The sequence below is a fragment of the Chelonia mydas genome, chromosome 3, assembly GCF_015237465.2.
Source record: "Chelonia mydas isolate rCheMyd1 chromosome 3, rCheMyd1.pri.v2, whole genome shotgun sequence".
In the NCBI taxonomy this organism is placed as follows: Eukaryota; Metazoa; Chordata; order Testudines; family Cheloniidae; genus Chelonia; species Chelonia mydas.
The window spans coordinates 6921713-6940908 of NC_057851.1; the positions used below are offsets into that span (position 1 = coordinate 6921713).

The following is a 19196-nucleotide window of genomic DNA, read 5'->3' on the forward strand; positions in this document are numbered from 1 at the left end:
CCACAAACCAGCTGATTGCCTCGGGCAGGAGACGGGGGAAGGCGCTGATCCGCGGGGTCTGCTGGCGGGCGGGAAGTGCTGGGCGGGGGGGCGAGGGCGTAGGGGAGCTGGTAGCAGGGCTGTGAGCTGTGGACAAAGCAGGCAGCCAAACGACGTTATAGCGGAGCATTGCCCAACTTTAAACGAGCATATAACAGGGTTTAAAAGAGAACTAGATAAATTCATGGAGGTTAAGTCCATTAATGGTTATTAGCCAGGATGGGTAAGAAATGGTGCCCCTAACCTCCGTTTTTCAGAGGGTGGAGATTGATGGCAGGAGATGGTTGGCAACTTGATCATTACCTGTTAGGTTCACTCCCTCTGGGACACCTGGCATTGGCCACTGTCAGCAGACAGGATACTGGGCTGGATGGACCTTTAGTCTGACCCAGTATGGCCATTCTTATGAGCATGTTCTGTAATGGAGCAGGGACGTAAGATTGAAACGTCAAGCAAGAGGACGTTAAATGTGGAAAAAGAAAAGGAGTACTTGTGGCACCTTAGAGACTAACCAATTTATTTGAGCATAAGCTTCCGATGAAGTGAGCTGTAGCTCACGAAAGCTTATGCTCAAATAAATTGGTTAGTCTCTAAGGTGCCACAAATACTCCTTTTCTTTTTGCGAATACAGACTAACACGGCTGTTACTCTGAAACCTGTTAAATGGGGAGTTACTTTATATAGGCCACACTATCTATGTGATTGGAGTGGGCTATAGTGAAACACACAACTGGCCCAGATCAGAACAAGAAATAAAGAATATAGTGAAAAATCTCTCTATCTCTCTCATTTTCACCGCTGGACATTGCCCTTTGTTTTCTGTTGTTCTGGTTCTGGCCAGAGATTAATATCTCCTGTGTAGTATACTCCTACCTGGGCTGTATGTACCTGCTGTATGGCGAAGCAGAGAACTTCCCTCTCTAAAACTGTCAGTTTCCAGGCACTAGAAATTGTCTAGCATCTTTTTAAAGTGAAACTAAGTGTCATTATGATGTTGGCTATCACACAACTGTCAGATTCACCCAGGGTTGTTTCTAAAGCTCTGTCATTTGATTTCCTGTTCTGGGATTAGCAGTGTAGTTTAATTTTGTATCCAAAAGCTGTTTCCACCCTCAATTCTGCAGAGCATAAAAGGATTTTCTTTTATGCTGTTGTTTCTTTGTGCACAAAAATGTTTCTGCTTGCAGCTGTAAGAAAAAATAAATTAAAAAAAATGGTTTATTAACATAATTGTTTTAATGTATTCTTGTAAACCCTAAAGAGCTATATATGTGAAGCAATGTATTGGGAAATCTATGGAAAAGATCTGAGTGGGGAAAGTAGGTTTGTCAAGCTGGTCAAATGGGCCACTTCACCTTGAATGGTCCCGTAAAATGTGTGTTAACTTCTTATGGTAAATAATCCATTCCACCTTGTATTTAGCTGTGACACCGTTTCCAGACCTGAGGAAGAGATCTGTGTAGCTCAAAAGCTTGGCTCTCTCACGAACAGAAATTGAGCCAGTAAAAGATATTACTGCACACTCCTTGTCTCTCTGGTCAAATAATGTCAGTTGACCGCCTGTTATTTAACCACGATCAAATATTGTCAACTACTCCAGCAACAGTGCCCTGAGGTAGGCAGTGACCTACTTTTTGATTTCATCACTGTGCCATTATTTAGTTTTTTAGCACTTCATTTCATTGGTTCACATTTTTCTGAGTTAAAATAACTCTGTCGTTATATTTTTGTAATTACATGTAAGTCTCTACCTAAGGCTAAGTCTTTTGGAGACCATAAAGACTCTCTCTTCTTTGTTACTGTTGTAACTGTTCTAATTTATTAATGCTTTAAAATATTTGACATTATTTGACAAGTCAAATGCCCAACCCTATAGGAAAGTAACTGAAACACCGGAATCAAGCTACTGGAAAATGCGCATTGAAGGAAGGATGGTCTAGTGGTTAGGGCACTTAGATCTGGGTTGAATTCCCAACTTTGTCAGACTTTTGTGGGGCCTTGAGCAAGTCACTTAGCTTTGCTGTACCTTAGTTCCCTATCTGTAAAATGTTGCTAATGACCCTTGTAGCTCACAGGTGATTATACAGATAAATTTAATTAACATTTGTAAGATGATTAGATATTCCCTTGATGAGGGGGAAGGGCCTGGAAGAATTTATGAGGTAGAGCAGTGCTGTTATCCCCAGTTTACAGATCTGGAATTGAGAGACAGTCTGTGGCAGAGCAGGGACTTGAACCACCGTCTCCCAAGTCCTGGACTGGTGCCCTAGCAGCTGGCTCATCCTGCCTCTCTGGAAGGGATTGCAAAGTGTTAGTTGCACTTACATGGGTTCTTTGTAAAGTGCTTTGAGGTGAAAGGTCCTATAAAAGTGCAACCCAAACTGTTTGTGCCTTCTAGCATACTCATGAAGTAGGGAGTGTCCTCATCTGCATGTTACAGACAGGGAAACTGAGGCAGTGAGGTTACGTGCCTTGCCCAAGGTTACAGAGACAGCACCTGAACTGGGAGTAAAACCCAGGAGTGCTGGCTCCTAAGTTACACGAGAGCAGTTCAGCAATTGGGGCAGGGAAAGCAGTGTTGCCATGTCACTGGTGTAACATCCCCATTCTTCTTCCACAGTCTGTCATAAGCATCACCTAGCATACAAACCTATCACCACGAGTCATATCCCGCATCAGCGTAGTCATCTGCTGGTGCTAGTTGACTGTGTTTTGTTGCACGTGGTTGTGTACAGTGATGTTGAGGCTGTGTTGGTCCTAGGATATTAGAGAGACAAGATGGGTGAGGTAATATCTTTTATTGAATCAGCTTCCACTGGTGAGAGAGGCAAGCTTTTGAGCTTACACAGAGCTCTTCTTCAGGTCTGGACCAGAAGAAGAATTCCAAATTTGGCTGGTGGGGATTCGCAATTGTCAACAGAGTTAACACTGATGACAATGATTCTTTCAGCAGCAGGCTAATTCCTTATTCCACGTTCAGGGAGCCTGTAAATACTGGCACTTAGCCACAGTGCAACTCTAAAGTGGAGTGCTCACACCAGTGACTGGAAAACAGGCACTGGTGGCTAAAGTATTATCTTCCAGGTGCTGTGGAGGTTAAAGCAGTGAGCACACTTCACCACGGAAAACTGGGGCAAGAGAGGGTCTCTGAAATGACTTCTACTAGAGACTTTTGATTCCCACTTTTGCAGACACCAAGTACTTCTCTGTCCAGTCCCAGTGCCAGATTTCCCCCCTTCCACAGTAAAACCCATGTAATCTGCACAGAGAGACCATGTTGCACCCTGCCCCTCTTTCATCTCTCCCACCAGTGACTTCCTAGCAACGCGTAGTACCTGGGTCTCCCCCTGGCCACACTGCCCCCAGGGATCTGCAGACTGTGGTACCTTTAGAGAAGACTCCCTCGCAGTGGAAGGAATGATATTGTCTTTTCAGCCCTGTCCAGTGTTGGGGTTACCCACACATGCAGTCCCTGTCCCTTCCCCCTGCATGGATCCCAGATTTACAGGAAAACGTTTTGTAGCGTCATAAGGGAGAAGTGATGCCTTGGTACCAGCTGCTAGCTATTCAGTGTGGAAAGGATGAGATCTCTGCGTGGAGGGACCCTTCTATATGTGTACATTGGGGAAGGGTGGGCAGGGCAGGTATGATTTAGCTGTGAGATTTGAATTTATTAAATGCCTCCTGCTTTGAAAGCTGGGTCATGATAGAAGGAAACAATATAGCTGCACCTCGTCCCCTGAAGTTACAGATTACTAGGCTTGTATCTGTTGCACGGGTAGCAGTGCTGATCTTAGCCTGGGAGAATTTACTCTGTACTTATTAGCTCCTGAGATGGCTCAAATCCACAGTGATGATCCCTGAGGCCATAACATGTAAGTCACTTCAGAATGAATTTTCCATCTGCTCTTCTTTAAGCAGAACTTGCACGCTGGGCGACCTTCCAAACGTACTTTAAAACACACACTGAATAGGTTTACTCTCCTTGTTCAGCTGCAAAGGAAAATCCTCGAATGCCCCTGTTTGCCAACAGATCGCAGATTTGGGATGTAATCTTTTCTTTGAGAGCCCTGTGAACGTATTTGTCACACAAGCTCCTAAACCTAGGTACAGAGGTGTGTGAGCGTATTTCCTTCCTGTTGTTACACTCCAGCCAGTCGTCTTCATTTCCAAGAGGCAGAGGAAGAAGGTGTATGTCTTAATTTCAGAGCAATATAGAAGTTTTTGATTTTTCTGTCTTTGCTTTAAAAAATAATAAAGTAATATTAGTGCTGGTGAATGATGCCATATTGACAGCCTTGGAGAGGGAAGCCATATATTCAGGTCAGAACAAGTAGAGCAGAGGTGGTGCCAATGAATGCTGCCCGCATGAGGTACTTCAGTACCAACCAGGAGAGGTTCACATCTGCCTTGTGTGAACAAGAAGGAAATTTGTTCACACGCCGTGGCTCATTAAGTATGTGACATCTGTGCGGAGTCTGCTAGCAAGGCTGATAGTAGCAGCTGTGGTGATGGAGGTTGCAATTTGCTTTACACCTGGAGTAGAATAAATTATATAGCTCAGCATTTTTTTCAGAGGAGCAATTAAATTCCATGGCGGATTGGTTAGTCGAGAGTAGATAAAAGGACGTAGGCGAGAGGTGGAGAAGACAGGGATGGGTGTGCAGCCGAAGCATGTTTGGGTTTGTAACAGTAGCTCAGATCTAGTAGAGGAAGGAACCATGTAGATGGTTCCTTCTGGAAGGTTTGGTACATTCCCTTGGGATTAGATCAGTTGATCTCCTTGTGTTCCATTGATCTATTCAATAGAGAGTTATGTCTAATGCCAATTCAAGATCTGCTTTCCCTGAAGAGCTTGAAGTATCCAGGGTTCATTTCAGAAATGTGTTCAGAGAAGAATGACATCTCATTAACTATGTGTGAGGGTAAAGGGGGAAGGGAGACGTGTCAAAGACCGGGTGTGCTCAAGGGTCAAGTATGTGCAGGTGGAACTTGGCGACTTTGAATAGCAATGATGATGGCTTTCCACCAATACCTGAGCATAAAACTGTCCTAGTACATTGAACTAGAATTCAAAAGCAGAGGGAACTGCGTTGGACTATCGGAGGAGGGCAGGTGCATTGTGTTCCTTCTTCTTTAGAAGGAAGCAAGTTGGGAAAATATCTGTGGATCAGGTCTAAGAAAGGTGTTGCAGCGCAATAGGCCAACAATTTAGTTTTGTAGCCTAGTAGTGCAGAGCAAAGAACTTCCCGGGAAAGAGATCTTTGTAACTGGGAGCTTTGCCTTCAAAAGGCTTCTCTCTCCAATATAACAGAAATGGCAAAGTAGGTTGACTAGTGAGAGGTGGTGGGGAATGTTTGCAGGAATAATCATGTGAGGAGTGGGATGTCAATTAGATCAGCAATTAGAGAAGGTTATCACAATTACAGCTTCTGATCTCTTGAGAAATTTACTTGCCCTTTTGTGTAATTAGGTGTGTCAGGTACCAGTTGTTACCTTAAAATGGGACCATGGCTTTTCTCTAGACAGGATTCTGTTTTTAACAGAACTAAGTAGTTCTTTGGAGTCAGATTGTGTTGTCTGTGGAGTTAAATGAAGTAATACACTCTTCCTGCTTAAGGATTTCCTTTCTGAAGGGGAAGCAACAGTCTCTTACCTAGTGGATGCTTATTGCTCTTGAAAGTAAAACTGGAAGCTCTCATGCGAAAACCACTAGACTGGGCTTTTTCTTTTTTAAATGCTAACAACAAATGTCTGTCTTAATAAAACCAAAAGGAATGTCCAGCTGCATCTAGCTGGTGGGGGATAAAACCTTTGGTAAGGAAGAGCAGCCTGAAAGAGTGTCTAACATGCGTTCGTTATCACTAGCATGTATTTCAGACTGGCAGTCGATAGTCTTAACTGATTCCAAACCACATATGTTGCATTTAAAATACCTCCTCGCGTTTTTTTAGTTTGTCATGTGGCCTTGGAGTTAGCGCCACCAACAGAAACAGCTGAAGAAGTTTCAGGTTTCTAAATGCAGAGAGTTCTTTTACTTCCATGTTTTAGGACAGGGACGGGTGGGCTTTGTTGATTTGTTCTGTGTAAACAGAATTTGCGGAACGGGGAGCTGCTGGAAGGATCAGGAGGCAGAACAGTTGTAAGCAATCATTGTCAAGGGTCGTGGGCCAGAGTGTAGCATTTCCTTGGTACTAGTGCTGTTTTAGAGTCCCGGTCCTGCCTCTTTCCCACAGGATTCGGCCCTTAAGTGCTCTGTCTGTTTATGATGGAACCTCACTAATTATGTTTAGTCCAGGGCAATCTAATGAGGGTTGCTGTTAGCAACTCTGTGGGGATGACTCCAGACCCTGAGATGTCAAGCTTTCCTCTGACCGTTCCAGGAGCACGGGCACTGTCTCTCTGCACAACGCCGCCTTTTTTGTTTTGGTACTTTAGTGGCTCCCATCACCATGGTATCTGAGTGCCTCATGGTCTTTAATGTATTTATCCGTCTATCCCTCTTGTGATGCAGGACTCTGCTGTTATCCCCATTGTACAGATGGGGAACTGAGGCACAGGAGAGACTCAGTGACTCTCCTAAGGTCAAGCAGGAGATCTGCATTGTAGCAGGGATCCTGACATTCACAAAGCCCTTAAATAGAGCTGCTTGAATGTCCTCCTGTAGCTGCTGTAATTGAGTTTGGGAGACAGTGCCAGGGTGCCTTATGTGCTCTTGTGGCTCTGCTCTGTCTTCCAAAAGGGAGGGGAAATTAAGATAATCCTAGTTCATAGCCTGTTACTATGATAACCACCGTAAGATGTACTGGAAACTGAACTCTGGGGCCAGCAGGAGTGCAGGCCAGAAGAGCAGCAAGAGGTACTGACAGAACACTGGTTGAAGTTAGTCGTGGCACAGATAAAACCTGACGACAAAGGGGAGAAGGGCAGTAATGGGACTGAAGGTTAGAGACCTCCAAGGAAGCCCAGGGTGTGGCAGGAACTCTTTGTAGTATTTCTTTGGCATGCCCATCACCATGGCAGACAGCACTCCCCCTTCTGAACTGGCACTGAATCAATGCCCTAGAATAATACCAGGGAGTTCTGTGCTGTTGGAGGATGCCAGATTTCTGATGAAAGGTCGTGTAGTGCTTGTCACAAGAGTTAGGAGTGGTGACCTATGTTGGTCAGGTTTTTGGAGTTATTACAAACTCCAAAAACCGTTCTGCGTTCCTGAAATTCCACCTCTAGTTTCGAGTGGATTCTCAGCTGGTGTACGTTATCATAGCTCCATTGAGCTCAGCTGCTCTTCACTTCCCATCCTAAACATTTTGTCACCCCTGTTTAAATGGCTGCCAGCGCTCATCCCAGAGACAGCTGCATTTCAGTGATGGAGAGAGCAATTCCCGGAAGTTTGGAGAGTGCTTCTGAAGCTTGGTGGCTGAGGAGCTGTGTCAATGTGAGTTGCTGCTAACGTCCTCTCCATCCATGAGTCACTCTTTCCTATAACGAATGGAAGCATTTTTAAAATACGAGTTTAAATAAACTTTAAAAACTTTTTTGCCTTTAGTTAATCATTTGCCTCATACATTTGTGCATAATGAAACCTTTCTGTTCAGTAATACATAGCGACAGCAATGTGGCCCCGGGGCACAATGAAAGGATCCTGTTATTATCAGTGCTCTCTGTGCATGAGTGACAGCCTCATGCAGAAAAATGGGAGATTTGCATTCACTGCCAGCCCTCCACCTCAGCACATACAAATGGAAGCTGGTGTGCAGGGAATGCTATTAAAATGTTCTGCTAGGAGAGTCAAGGCCTCCCACACCGATCATACTTACCAGGAAACAAGAAAGCTGATTTAACCTTTTCCTGCCTTTTTAGCCCTTTTAATCCTCCCAGCCTTCTGAGATGTCCGCTGATGCCCTTTGCTGGGCAGCATTATGAATTTGTGGTGTGCCTTGATTTTTCACTGTCCTTGCTGCTTGTTCCGCTTCTAAGTGTTGCTGGTAGGGGCTGGGGAGGATTTGCATTTAATCATTAGCACAACAGGTGCCCTTGTGATGAAAATAGGTTTAGGAATTGTGGCTGTATTATCAGGATGGGTTATACTACCCTCTGCCCCCTTTAATTATGGTTTGGCTTGTTAAGATCTGAATCCTCAATTGATTTTCTGGTGTATGCTAACATTCTAAACTGAAAATTACTGCTGATATCTCTCCTACCCACACCCTGCCAAAGTGACATCTCTCTTTACCTTTCTGCCAGTTTTCAGCTATCAATTTGGGACAAGCTCTGCTTGTGCCTTTATTTCTTCTTTGTTAAATACCCACAAATGTATTGGAGCATTGAACGGGCTCAGTGAGATATTAGTTGGTCGTCTTCAGCACTGGAGAGTAGATTCTTGTAACGTTTCTATTGCCAGTGCAGCCTCTCTAGTGGATGCACTTAGTACCAAAGACAGTAAGTAAGATTTCAACTCACGCTACGAGGGTTGGTGTGTGACTCCCTAATCGCGGCTCAGTTGCATTTTCATAATGGCCATAGGGTGCCTATGACAAAGCAGTTCATAAAAGTGGTGTATTTTTTATTTATTAGCATTGTGGTGTCACCTAGGAGTCCCTGTCACAGACCAAAACCTGATTGTGCTAGGCGCTGTACAAACACAGAACAAAAAGGTGGCATATCTTTGTTGTCTCTGCTTATTAGTAGCAACTCTCTCTACTGGGTGCCAGCTAGGACGTGCTGAAACAGGTTTCTATCTGGCTGGCTTCTGAAATTGGGTTACTACTTTTATTGTGGGAATTGCATGAGGAGCATCTCAGATCTTCTCCTTGTTTAGGTAAGATGTAAGATTTGTTTTCACTGGTGTCTAAACTTGGGTATCTTGGGCCAAATTCATATTGGTGGAAGTTAGTGGCATTTCACCAAGAGTGACTGTGGTCCCTTATGATTGATTGAGTTTGATCAGAGCAATTTTAAGATCCCACAGGTTGAAAGTTTGCCCTTTACAATGTAAAGGTGAATATCAAATCAGTAATTCAATGTAGCATGTCTTTATGATCCTCATGATCATGTCTTTTTATGGTTTGTTTGCTACTTATGATAAATAATACTCTTTTTATACAGAGCATCAACATGTCCTAAGAACATCCATCATATATGGAAAACACAAATCAGTTATTTAATTCCCCACCCCCAGGCTTATTTTATAAGGCCAACTAAATTCAGACAAAAGGTGGTCATGGGAAAGCAGAGGTTGCTAATGCAGCAAGTTGGAGGTATATAATGCATGCCTGCATTTGGTCATAAGTAAAATTAGGCTGACCACATAAAGCTAGTTCCTCCCCGCCCCCCCCCGCCCCCACAGTCCCCCTGAGTGTTGCTTGTCCAAACTGCAAATCCTTCATGCAATTGTATAACATGATCAGTTTTTAATTCAGATGGGGCCCAAGATTAGAATGGGGTATTTCGACTCTAATATGTAGTAATAGTAATAACTTGTAATTCTATAGTGCCATTTATCTAAGGATTACAACATGCCATAAACATATGGGTTACTATTAATATATCCATTTTACAGGTGGGGAAACTGAGACATGCAAAGCTTAAGCGACTTGTCCAGCGTGTCACAGTGAATCAATGGCAGAGGCAGGAATAGAAAATACGATTTATTGACTGCTATTCTCTGTTCTGACTGCTAGACCACACAGCTTTTATCAAGTCCTTTGATAGAACTGCCCTGCAGAAAGCTGTGCATGTCTCATGAATCCTGTCAGTTCCTCAGGTTTGTAAGTACTACACAAGGAGGTGTTAGACAAGTAACAGTGAATCAGAATGCTGATGATTTTGACTGTACAGCTGCTTTTAGTAAATGTCTTTATCGTTTTATAGCTTAGTAAGGTGTCATTTTTGCCTTGTCTGACGCTGTTGCTCTTTTGTAGGCATGGCAGAGTATCAGCAGCGCAGAGGTGATGAGAGAGACTGATGCTTATCCAAGACTCTTGCAGCTTGTTTTCAACTATGGCTGTTGATTCTCCATATTCATTGGATGGTAATGGAGGATGTCAAGAGCAGTGGTAAGAGGTCGACTTGATCCCATTGTGGTTTTGTCGCCATGACAACACCACAACACTACTAGCAACAGCCAGTTAACCAGCGACAAAAGGAGAAGTTCAGTGATTGATTCTAATTGGACCAAAAGTTGCATTTGAAACAAAAAGGCTGGAGGCAGCCATCGTCACGACAAGAAGATGAAATTTCCATTCTATTGGCCCCTTATTAAGCAGGCACAATAACCTTTTCTTTTAGAGACTTGCTAATAAAAACTGTTTTGGTTATGGCTACTGATCCAACGTGATTGGGCGCGCACCGATTCTCAGACTCATGACTGGGTATACCATGTTGCGGAATGGGGGAGTGGGGAATGGCGGCCAACCCTGGGTGTTACGATGGTCCAGTCGGATCCGGCTCACCTGGCTTAGCTTTACTCTGTTCATCATCCTCGTCTTCTTCCCCCTCATCGCCCACTACTACTTGACCACCATTGATGACGCGGATGATGCTGGTAAGCGCATCTTCGGCCCCCGCACCGGAAATGAGCTGTGTGAGGTGAAGCATGTCCAGGACCTGTGCCGCATCCGTGAGTCAGTCAGCGAGGAGCTGCTCCAGCTGGAGGCCAAGCGACAGGAGCTCAACAGCGAGATCGCCAAGTTGAACCTGAAAATCGAAGCCTGCAAGAAGAGCATAGAAAACGCCAAGCAGGATCTCCTGCAGCTGAAGAATGTCATCAGCCAGACTGAGCATTCCTACAAAGAACTGATGGCTCAGAACCAGCCAAAGCTCTCCTTGCCAATCCGGCTGCTGCCAGACAAAGATGAAGCTAACTTGCCTTTGCCAAAATCCAACAGGAACTGCAGGCTGTACAACTGCTTTGACTACTCACGCTGCCCACTGACGTCTGGCTTCCCAGTGTATGTCTACAACAGTGATCAGTACCCTTTTGGTAGCTCCTTAGACCCTTTAATTAAGCAAGCCTTTGAGGCAACCGTCAGAACTAATGTTTATGTTACTGAAAATGCAAACATTGCTTGTGTATATATAATTTTAGTGGGGGAAATGCAAGAGCCCATAATGCCAAAACCTACTGAACTGGAGCAACAGTTGCACTCTTTGCCATATTGGAGGACTGATGGACACAACCATCTCATCATTAATTTATCGAGGAAATCAGAAACTCAGAACTTTATCTATAACATCAGCACAGGGCGTGCCATGATTGCCCAATCCACCTTTTATGATGTACAGTATCGGCCAGGTTTTGATATTGTGGTATCGCCTCTAGTCCATGCAATGTCCGAACCCAACTTCCTAGAGATTCCACCCCAGGTGCCAGTAAAGCGAAAGTACCTATTCAGTTTCCAGGGAGAGAAAATAGAGTCTCTTCGATCCAGCTTGCAAGAGGTTCGTTCGTTTGAAGAGGAAATCGAAGGCAATGCCCCAGCTGACTATGATGATCGGATCATTACCACCTTGAAGGCTGTCCAAGACAGTAAGTTGGACTTTGTCTTGGTGGAATTCACTTGTAAGAACCAGCCTAAGGCAAGTCTGCCCACTGAGTGGGCACTTTGTGGAGAAAGGGATGACAGATTAGAGCTACTGAAGCTATCTACTTTTGCACTGATAATCACACCAGGGGACACCCATCTATTGATCTCTGCTGGGTGTGCCATGAGACTCTTTGAGGCTCTGGAAGTCGGAGCCATCCCAGTGATTCTTGGAGAGCAAGTTCAGCTGCCCTATCATGATGTGATCCGGTGGAATGAGGCAGCCTTAATCATACCAAAGCCACGTATCACAGAAGTGCACTTTCTTCTGAGAAGCATTTCTGACAACGATCTCCTTACCATGAGGAGGCAGGGCCGCTTCTTGTGGGAGACCTATTTCTCCACATCTGACAACGTGTTCAGCACAGTCTTAGCCATCATAAGGACTCGAATTCAAATCCCGGCTGCTCCTATTCGAGAAGAAACTGCAGTGGAGATTCCTCACCGCTCTGGGAAAGCTGCTGGTACTGATCCCAACATGGCAGACAATGGTGACTTAGACTTGGGGCCTGTGGAAACAGAACCACCCTATGCATCTCCCAAATACCTTCGCAATTTTACTCTCACAGCAATGGATATCTATAGGAATTGGAATTCAGCTCCAGGGCCTTTCCACCTCTTTCCACACACACCTTTTGATCCCGTTTTACCTTCAGAAGCTAAGTTTCTTGGGTCTGGGACTGGATTTCGACCAATTGGAGGAGGAGCAGGTGGTTCTGGGAAAGAGTTCCAAGCTGCCTTGGGTGGCAATGTCCCAAGGGAGCAGTTCACAGTAGTCATGTTAACCTACGAGCGGGAGGAAGTGTTAATGAACTCCCTAGAGAGACTCAATGGACTCCCTTACTTAAATAAAGTTGTAGTAGTGTGGAACTCCCCCAAACTTCCCTCCGAAGACCTCTTGTGGCCAGATATCGGTGTCCCAGTCGTGGTAAGAAATACCCAAATGCTCAATTTGGTTTGACATTTTTACATTGGGAAATAACGTAGACATTTTTATCAGTTCTGTAACTTGGCATGTCTGCCTAGTAATCCAACCCTGTGCTGAAGTTTGTTGTTATGCTGTGGGCTTCAAACTGCTGTCAGGACCAGGATTTTCAAGAATAGGAGAGCCTAAAGTTAGGCTCCCAAATAAGTGACCTGCTTTCCAAAGTGCTGAGCACCTAGTGGCTCCCATTGAAGTAAATGGAAGATGCTGGGTGTTTGGCACCTTTTGGAAAAACAAGTTGCATATACAGGAGCCTAAATAGGAATTTAGGAGTCTGAAGTTAAATTCCTGTTTTTGATCTTTGCTCCAGCTGTTTGTTCATCACTGCTGCTGTTGTTGGAATCCAGTCATGCTTAGAGGAAAAATAAAAGGCTAATGCTTTACAAATGTTTTAAAAAGAGGAGGAAGATGGCATTTAAATGCACAAACTAAATGTGTTTTTTGTGCCAAGGCAGTTCTGAATGTAATAGCACTTTAGAGCGATTAGGGCATTATGCATGCAAAAAGATTCATTGATTTTAATATTTCATTTTATTATGATTTCTGACAAATAAATCCTTCTGCATGTGTTTAAAAACCTTTAAGGTCCAAGCACAATAAGGAGAGAAAATTGCTCAGATAATTGCAAAATAAGCATTCACATTAGTCCTCTCCAGTGCTTGAATTTTGGGAAATTCTTGCAACAGTTCTGCTTAAAAAGCGTTAACCCTTTCATAGTTGGACAGTGGGGGTGGGGCGGATTTTCTCTTCTGACTTGCTAATGTGTGTCATTTGTGAAAGAAAAAATGTTTTTCTCTGGATCAACCTTTTTTCTATATTATTCCTGCCATTTTTCTCTCGTTGCAAATATTATTTTATTATTGATGTAGTACCAGAGGCCTGCTTGCACTTTACAGACCATTAGAGGACAGGGATCCTGGTGTGACAGATTTACAGTCTAAGGCAGTGGTCACCAAGTGATCGATCGCGATTGACTGGTAGATCCTAGAGGATCTCCCAGTCGATCGTGATCTCTGGCGGTACAGCGTGGCTGCTGCTACGGCAGACTCCCTGCCTAACCCAGCCCCATGCCACTCGCGGAAGTGGCCAGCGCAGCCAGGAGAGCAGGGGGGATGGTGCTTGCAGAGAGGGGCAGCGTGCTGAGCCACGTGCCTCCCCGCCCCCAGAGGCCGCAGAGACATATTGGTCCGTTCTGGGAGCAGTGTGGGGCTGGGGTAAGCAGGGAGCCTGCCTTAGCCTCGCTACACCCGTCGCCGACCGGGAGCCTCTGGAGGTAAGTGCTGCCCGGCGGGAGGCCGCACCCCAGTCCTGAGCCCCCTCCCAGAGCCAGCACTCCATACCCCCTTCTGCCCCCTGAACCCCCTCCTGCACCCCAAGCCCCAGCACTGACCCCCCTCCCAGAGCCAGCACCCCATACCCTCTCCTGCACCCCGCCCCAGCCCTGACCCCCCTCCCAGAGCCAGCACCCTGTTCCCTTCTGCACCCAAACTCCCTCCCAGAGCCCACACCCCCTTCCGCACCCCAATCCCCTGCCTCAGCCCATAGCCCCCTCCTGCACCGAAACTCCCTCCTAGAGCTTGCACCCCTCACCCCCTCCAGAACCCCAACCCCCTATCCCAACCCGGTGAAAGTGAGTGAGGGTGGGGGAGAGCGAGCGATGGAGAGAGAGAGGGCGGTGGAGTGAGCAGGGAGGGGAGGGGCCTCGGGGAAGGGGCGGGGTAGATCCTGGGTTGCCCTTAAATTCAAAAAGTGATCTTGGGTGTAAAAAGGTTGGAGACCTCTGATCTAAGGAGTAAGATCTTTATAGGTTCATAAATCCTTTTAGAAAATATACCATATATACTTAGGGGCCTGAGGGCTTGTCTACAGGAACATTTACGTCTATACTACGCACCTTTTAGCGACACAGCCATGCCACTAAAAGGCATGCAGCGTAGCTGCTCTTTGTCGGCGGGAGAGAGCTCTCCTGCCGACAAAAAAACAATTCCACCCCCAACGAGCGGCGGTAGCTTTGTCGTCAGGAGAGCTTTCCCGCCGACAAAGCTCTGTTCACACCTGTACTTTTCATCAGTAAAACTTTTGTTGTTCGGTGGGGGGGGGTTTCACACCCCGGAACGGCAAAAGTTTTACCAATGAAATTCCAGTGTAGACAAAGCCTTAGTTTGCAGAGAGCTGGGGCGTGAATCTACCCCACACTAGCTTGCCATAGACTGCATGAACCCTGCTGATGTGCATTAACAGTTTAATATGCTTTGATGTAGTCGTTTCAAAGAGGACTAGATCAGAGCCCACTAACAAACTATTAAGGAGCATCAGCGGGTCCACATGGGCAGTTAGTTCGTGCAGGCTAATGTGGGGTAGATTCACACCCCATCTTGCCACATATCAGTTGTTCACGTACACGAGCCTTAAGTCTCATTGAAAGTCAGTGGGACTCCTAATAGTGTGTAAACTTAAGTACGTGTGTAAGGCCAGGTCTACGCTAAAAAGTTAAGTCAACCCAGCAACATCACTCAGGGGTGTGAAAATCAGTGCCGCTGTAGCAGTTTAAGTGTAGACGTAGCCTAAGTCTTTGCAGGAGGAGGCCATAAATTAGAAGAATATTTTTGAACTTCTTAGCCAGTCTGTTTCCTGACTTCATATTTAACTCACATTGGGAGTCTGTCATAGTAGTTAGCTTAATAAAATCCCCCTTCTTCTGTGGGGCTAATGAAATAAGAGCATAAACCCAGCCAGCTAGCTGGAATTGAATCACAGAAGTGAAAGGTGGAGGAGGAGGGGAGAACCTTTCCAGCTGTATAGTTCAACCCTTTACAAGGGAAGAATATCCAAGAATATTGGATATTCAGATTATGAAGCGGCGTAGAATGTCTTTACTGTGGTCTATTGAGCATATAGCCCCGTAAATTCAGAGAGCCAAGAATTGGCCTTAATTTAAATTACAGGTAGAAAATTGTGGTTTTTAACATTTCTCTCTTCCAATGCAAGCAATTACTAGCACTGTATGACTGCTAGGAACAGAGCAATAATACAGCTGTGCTAAAGCGATCACTGATCAAAGCACCTAAAACCAGAAGGCTATTGAAGTAAAGTAAATTACAGTGTAATGAGACAGAATGCAGCATGATTAGTATATCCTGGGCTGAAAGTCTAGCCACTGATAACCTTGAACGACAAGCCAATGGGTCAGCACATATTACAGGATGAAGGAAAGCATCCTGAAACCTGTGCATCCAGTGCAGATAATTAGTAATGTTTGCTTCCATGTTGTGTTTTGTCACAGTTGGTCGAGAAGTCCTTCCCTCCCAGATGATCCCAAAAGTTCACCAGTCGTGCTGCTAGAGCAGAGTAAATAATTTACAGTGAATAATTGTTGTGATATTTTCTGCTTGCAGAATACATAGGAGAAGTTGCCATGTCCTTGAATTGATTCTGTCATTTTTTCCCCTGTATGGTTTGATCACAAACAGTTCATTGAGTATTTGATGATTGGTATTTGAGCTGTGCTGCTTAGTTGTGGTTGGTCTCACAAAGTCACATGGTATAATTTCTGTTTCCCAATGGCGTGTAATTTACAATCAAGAGCAAGGCTTGAAGAAGCCTCTGGGGCTTTGAATCTTTCATGGAGAGAGAGAGGTAAACAAAGTTAGGAAACACATTTTACTTTTAAACCTCTTCCTTTCTCTCTGAGCCATATATTCCATGCCTGAAGCAACATTCCGAGAAAAATCAGGGTACTCTGAGGTCTGTAGGCTGTGTGCAGAGCTGAAATTATATTTTACCTAGTCTCATTCATAGAGAGTGGGGGGGGGGTGTGCATGTATGTTCCCATTTGGAAAGGATGTGATCAGATCCCCATGTAATTTAAGTGTGTCTCAGCCAGGGATCTGGTGGGGACTTTGGAGAGATTGAGCCCTCTCTCATGGCAAAATAGTTCCCCATCCCATGTAAAAATACCATGTAAGAATTCTCATGTATGTGAGTGTAAAATATACTTCCTTCAAGTATTTGTATGAGTAGAACTGTGGATTAGCAGAATTTTCATTGAAAGTGAACTTGGAGGGGTATGAATTTGTCAAGCAAATGCATCTAAAAATTTGATAATATTCAAACATCTTTCTGCAGTGTTTTCCCAGCCCTGGGTATCATGCTGTCTCTAGCATTAGGAGTTATCCAGCAAAATTGTCTGATTCATTTGGCTAAAGCCTAGTTTGCAAGAGGGATTAAACCTTTCTGGCAGCCATCAGCACTGATTCAGCTCTATTGCATTATCCTCTGTTTGTCAGAGGGTGGAGATGGATGGCAGGAGAGAGATCAGTAGATCATTACCTGTTAGGTTCACTCCCTCTGGGGCGCCTGGCATTGGCTACTGTCAGTAGACAGGATACTGGGCTGGATGGACCTTTGGTCTGACCCAGTATGGCCATTTTTATGTTCTTATGTTGTTAATCTTATGTTCTTAATCTTGCCACAATTTTTAACACCATGTCAGGTTGCACTTAGCCACAGAGAATGCAACTGCTATTTCTCTGCTATGGGAAAAAATAAACACATTCAAATTAGATCTCCTTGATTGGGGGATACTAATCATTCCTTTGACTTTAGGTAGGGTGCAGCCACTCTATGCCATTCAGTTAACTCCTGAAACAGGGACAAGTAAATAATTTTTCTTACAGGTGGAACGGAAGCTAAGAACACAGGAGAGCTTTGGAGAGAGAGAGATTGATGATGAGTTAGCTTTCACACTCTACCCATGCCCCACATGCATGGGTGTGCACACACATCCTGAAAAGATTCCCTAACGCAGAAAAAGAATTTGTCATTAAGGACAAAATATTGCCAAGGTTGTAGAGGAGGTTCCCAACTTCCCCTTTCAGGATATCCCCTCTGAGGGATCCCTAAACAGTGAGCAGGGAATGGCAAGGAATAACTTTCCCTGCTTTGCAATTCCCTGAGAGCCCTTTTCACCCAGTTGAGGGGTTAAAGGAAACAAAATAAACCATCTCAAAAAGACAGACCACTCACCCAAGCCTTGCAAATAGTAATAAAAACCAGGGCGTCAACCTGAACCTGAGATCTGATTCAGAGCGTTTTTTTGAGGGAACTGGAACTGAACCCGAGCTGAAAACCTCTATCACATTGAACCCAAACTGAAACCAAAGCCTATAAAACAAAAACCGGTAGCTGGTTCAAAATAACAGGTGCAATAATCAGGTGCTGAGGAAGGGTCTCTCTGTTCCAAGCCTAGAGAGAAAGGGCAGAGACCACACTTTCCAGGAAGCCATTGAAGCAGATGAGAAGAGAGGAAGGAGGGGGAAAGAGAGGGGTTCTGGGATTGGTAGTTCTCCTGTCTGTTATGCCAAGTAGAGGACTGCCCATGGAAGGAAACTAAAACTCCCAGAACACCTCCCTCACCTCTCCATCTCCTCCCAATTCTGTCTGAATGCTACTGGCCAGCAACTCAGGCCTCAGACTTGGTGGGTGAGACGGGCGAAGTGTGGAACACAGGACCTTTGTTTTAACTTGCGGCTGTAAGGCTCCACTGCACTTTGTTCCTGGCTTTCTGTCCCTGGCACAGAAGTTCCTCCCTGCTACCACCACAGGGTAAGTTATTCTGTTATGCTGGGGGGGGCTCCTGAAGGAAGTAGGGGAAGGGGTTGTAGGAGGGAATCTCCGGGGGCCTGAAAGAAGGGAGGGAGTGGACTGAGGGGGCTAGGGAAGAGTTCAGTCTGAAGGGGTTCGGGTTCGGTAGCAGTTCTTCTCTGACTAATGACCCCATTGTCACCTCACCTCCCTGGCTGGCTGGGCCTAGAACATCTCCCCTCTGCCCATTAAGCCAGAGGAGGTTTTTTCCACAATAGAATTATTGCATATTGCTTGATGATTTTTTTTTTTATTTTTTTTTTTTTATTTTTTTTTTTTAAGGTTTGCAGTTCTCTGGTGTAGAATCTTCTATTGTTAGAATAGGCAAAGAAGTATTAGTGGGGAAAAAACTCTAAGGCCTATTTCTGTCCTTTGCTGCTACTTTGGGTTCCTTTATTTCAATGTCAAGTACTTAACTAATAACTTTCTCTTTCATTCTTAATCTTACAAGAATGTTGGAGTGTTTTCAGTTGCATTAAATCTTTGAGCTGATTGGCTTATACAAGTAGAACCAACTAAACACAATCCATTGCTCTTGCCATACTGCTGGCCCAATTGCTGAATCATTCCCAGCCCCAAACTGAGACTGTTCCTACCTAGTCCCTCAGGCGTGTCCTTGATAATTGTCCCCCCAGAAACATAGGCCCTAACTCCATTTCCCTTCCACTGATGACCACGATACACTGGGGATATGACCATCAGGCTACATGTTCAAATGGAAGACAGGCTTCAAGCAGCTATGGGTAGGGTTTAAAAAAAAATCCTGTGAGGAAATTCTTCTCGTTTGACCAGGCCAAGAATTTCTACTTGTAAAGGTGGTAATTGCAGGAGTGTTATGATGGGAATACCCACATCAAATTTAGAGCGGCACATACAAAGACATTGCCCAGATGTTACTCAAGCAATCCCCAAGTGAGACAAGTTCACGTGATGATGATGATAAT

At 44.8% G+C, this 19196-nt stretch overlaps 1 protein-coding gene across 4 annotated transcripts in view; it reads left to right on the top strand.

The window, feature by feature from the left end:
• The window catches only part of EXTL3 (exostosin like glycosyltransferase 3), a 225383-nt gene that overhangs the window by 154547 nt on the left and 51640 nt on the right, over positions 1–19196 (top strand). For all 4 annotated transcript variants that reach the window (XM_037893835.2, XM_037893836.2, XM_043542079.1 and 1 more), the window contains one exon: positions 9963–12552. In XM_037893835.2, the coding sequence (XP_037749763.1) occupies positions 10405–12552 (2148 nt within the window). In that variant the 5' untranslated portion in view covers positions 9963–10404. The remainder of the gene's footprint in view (positions 1–9962; positions 12553–19196) is intronic.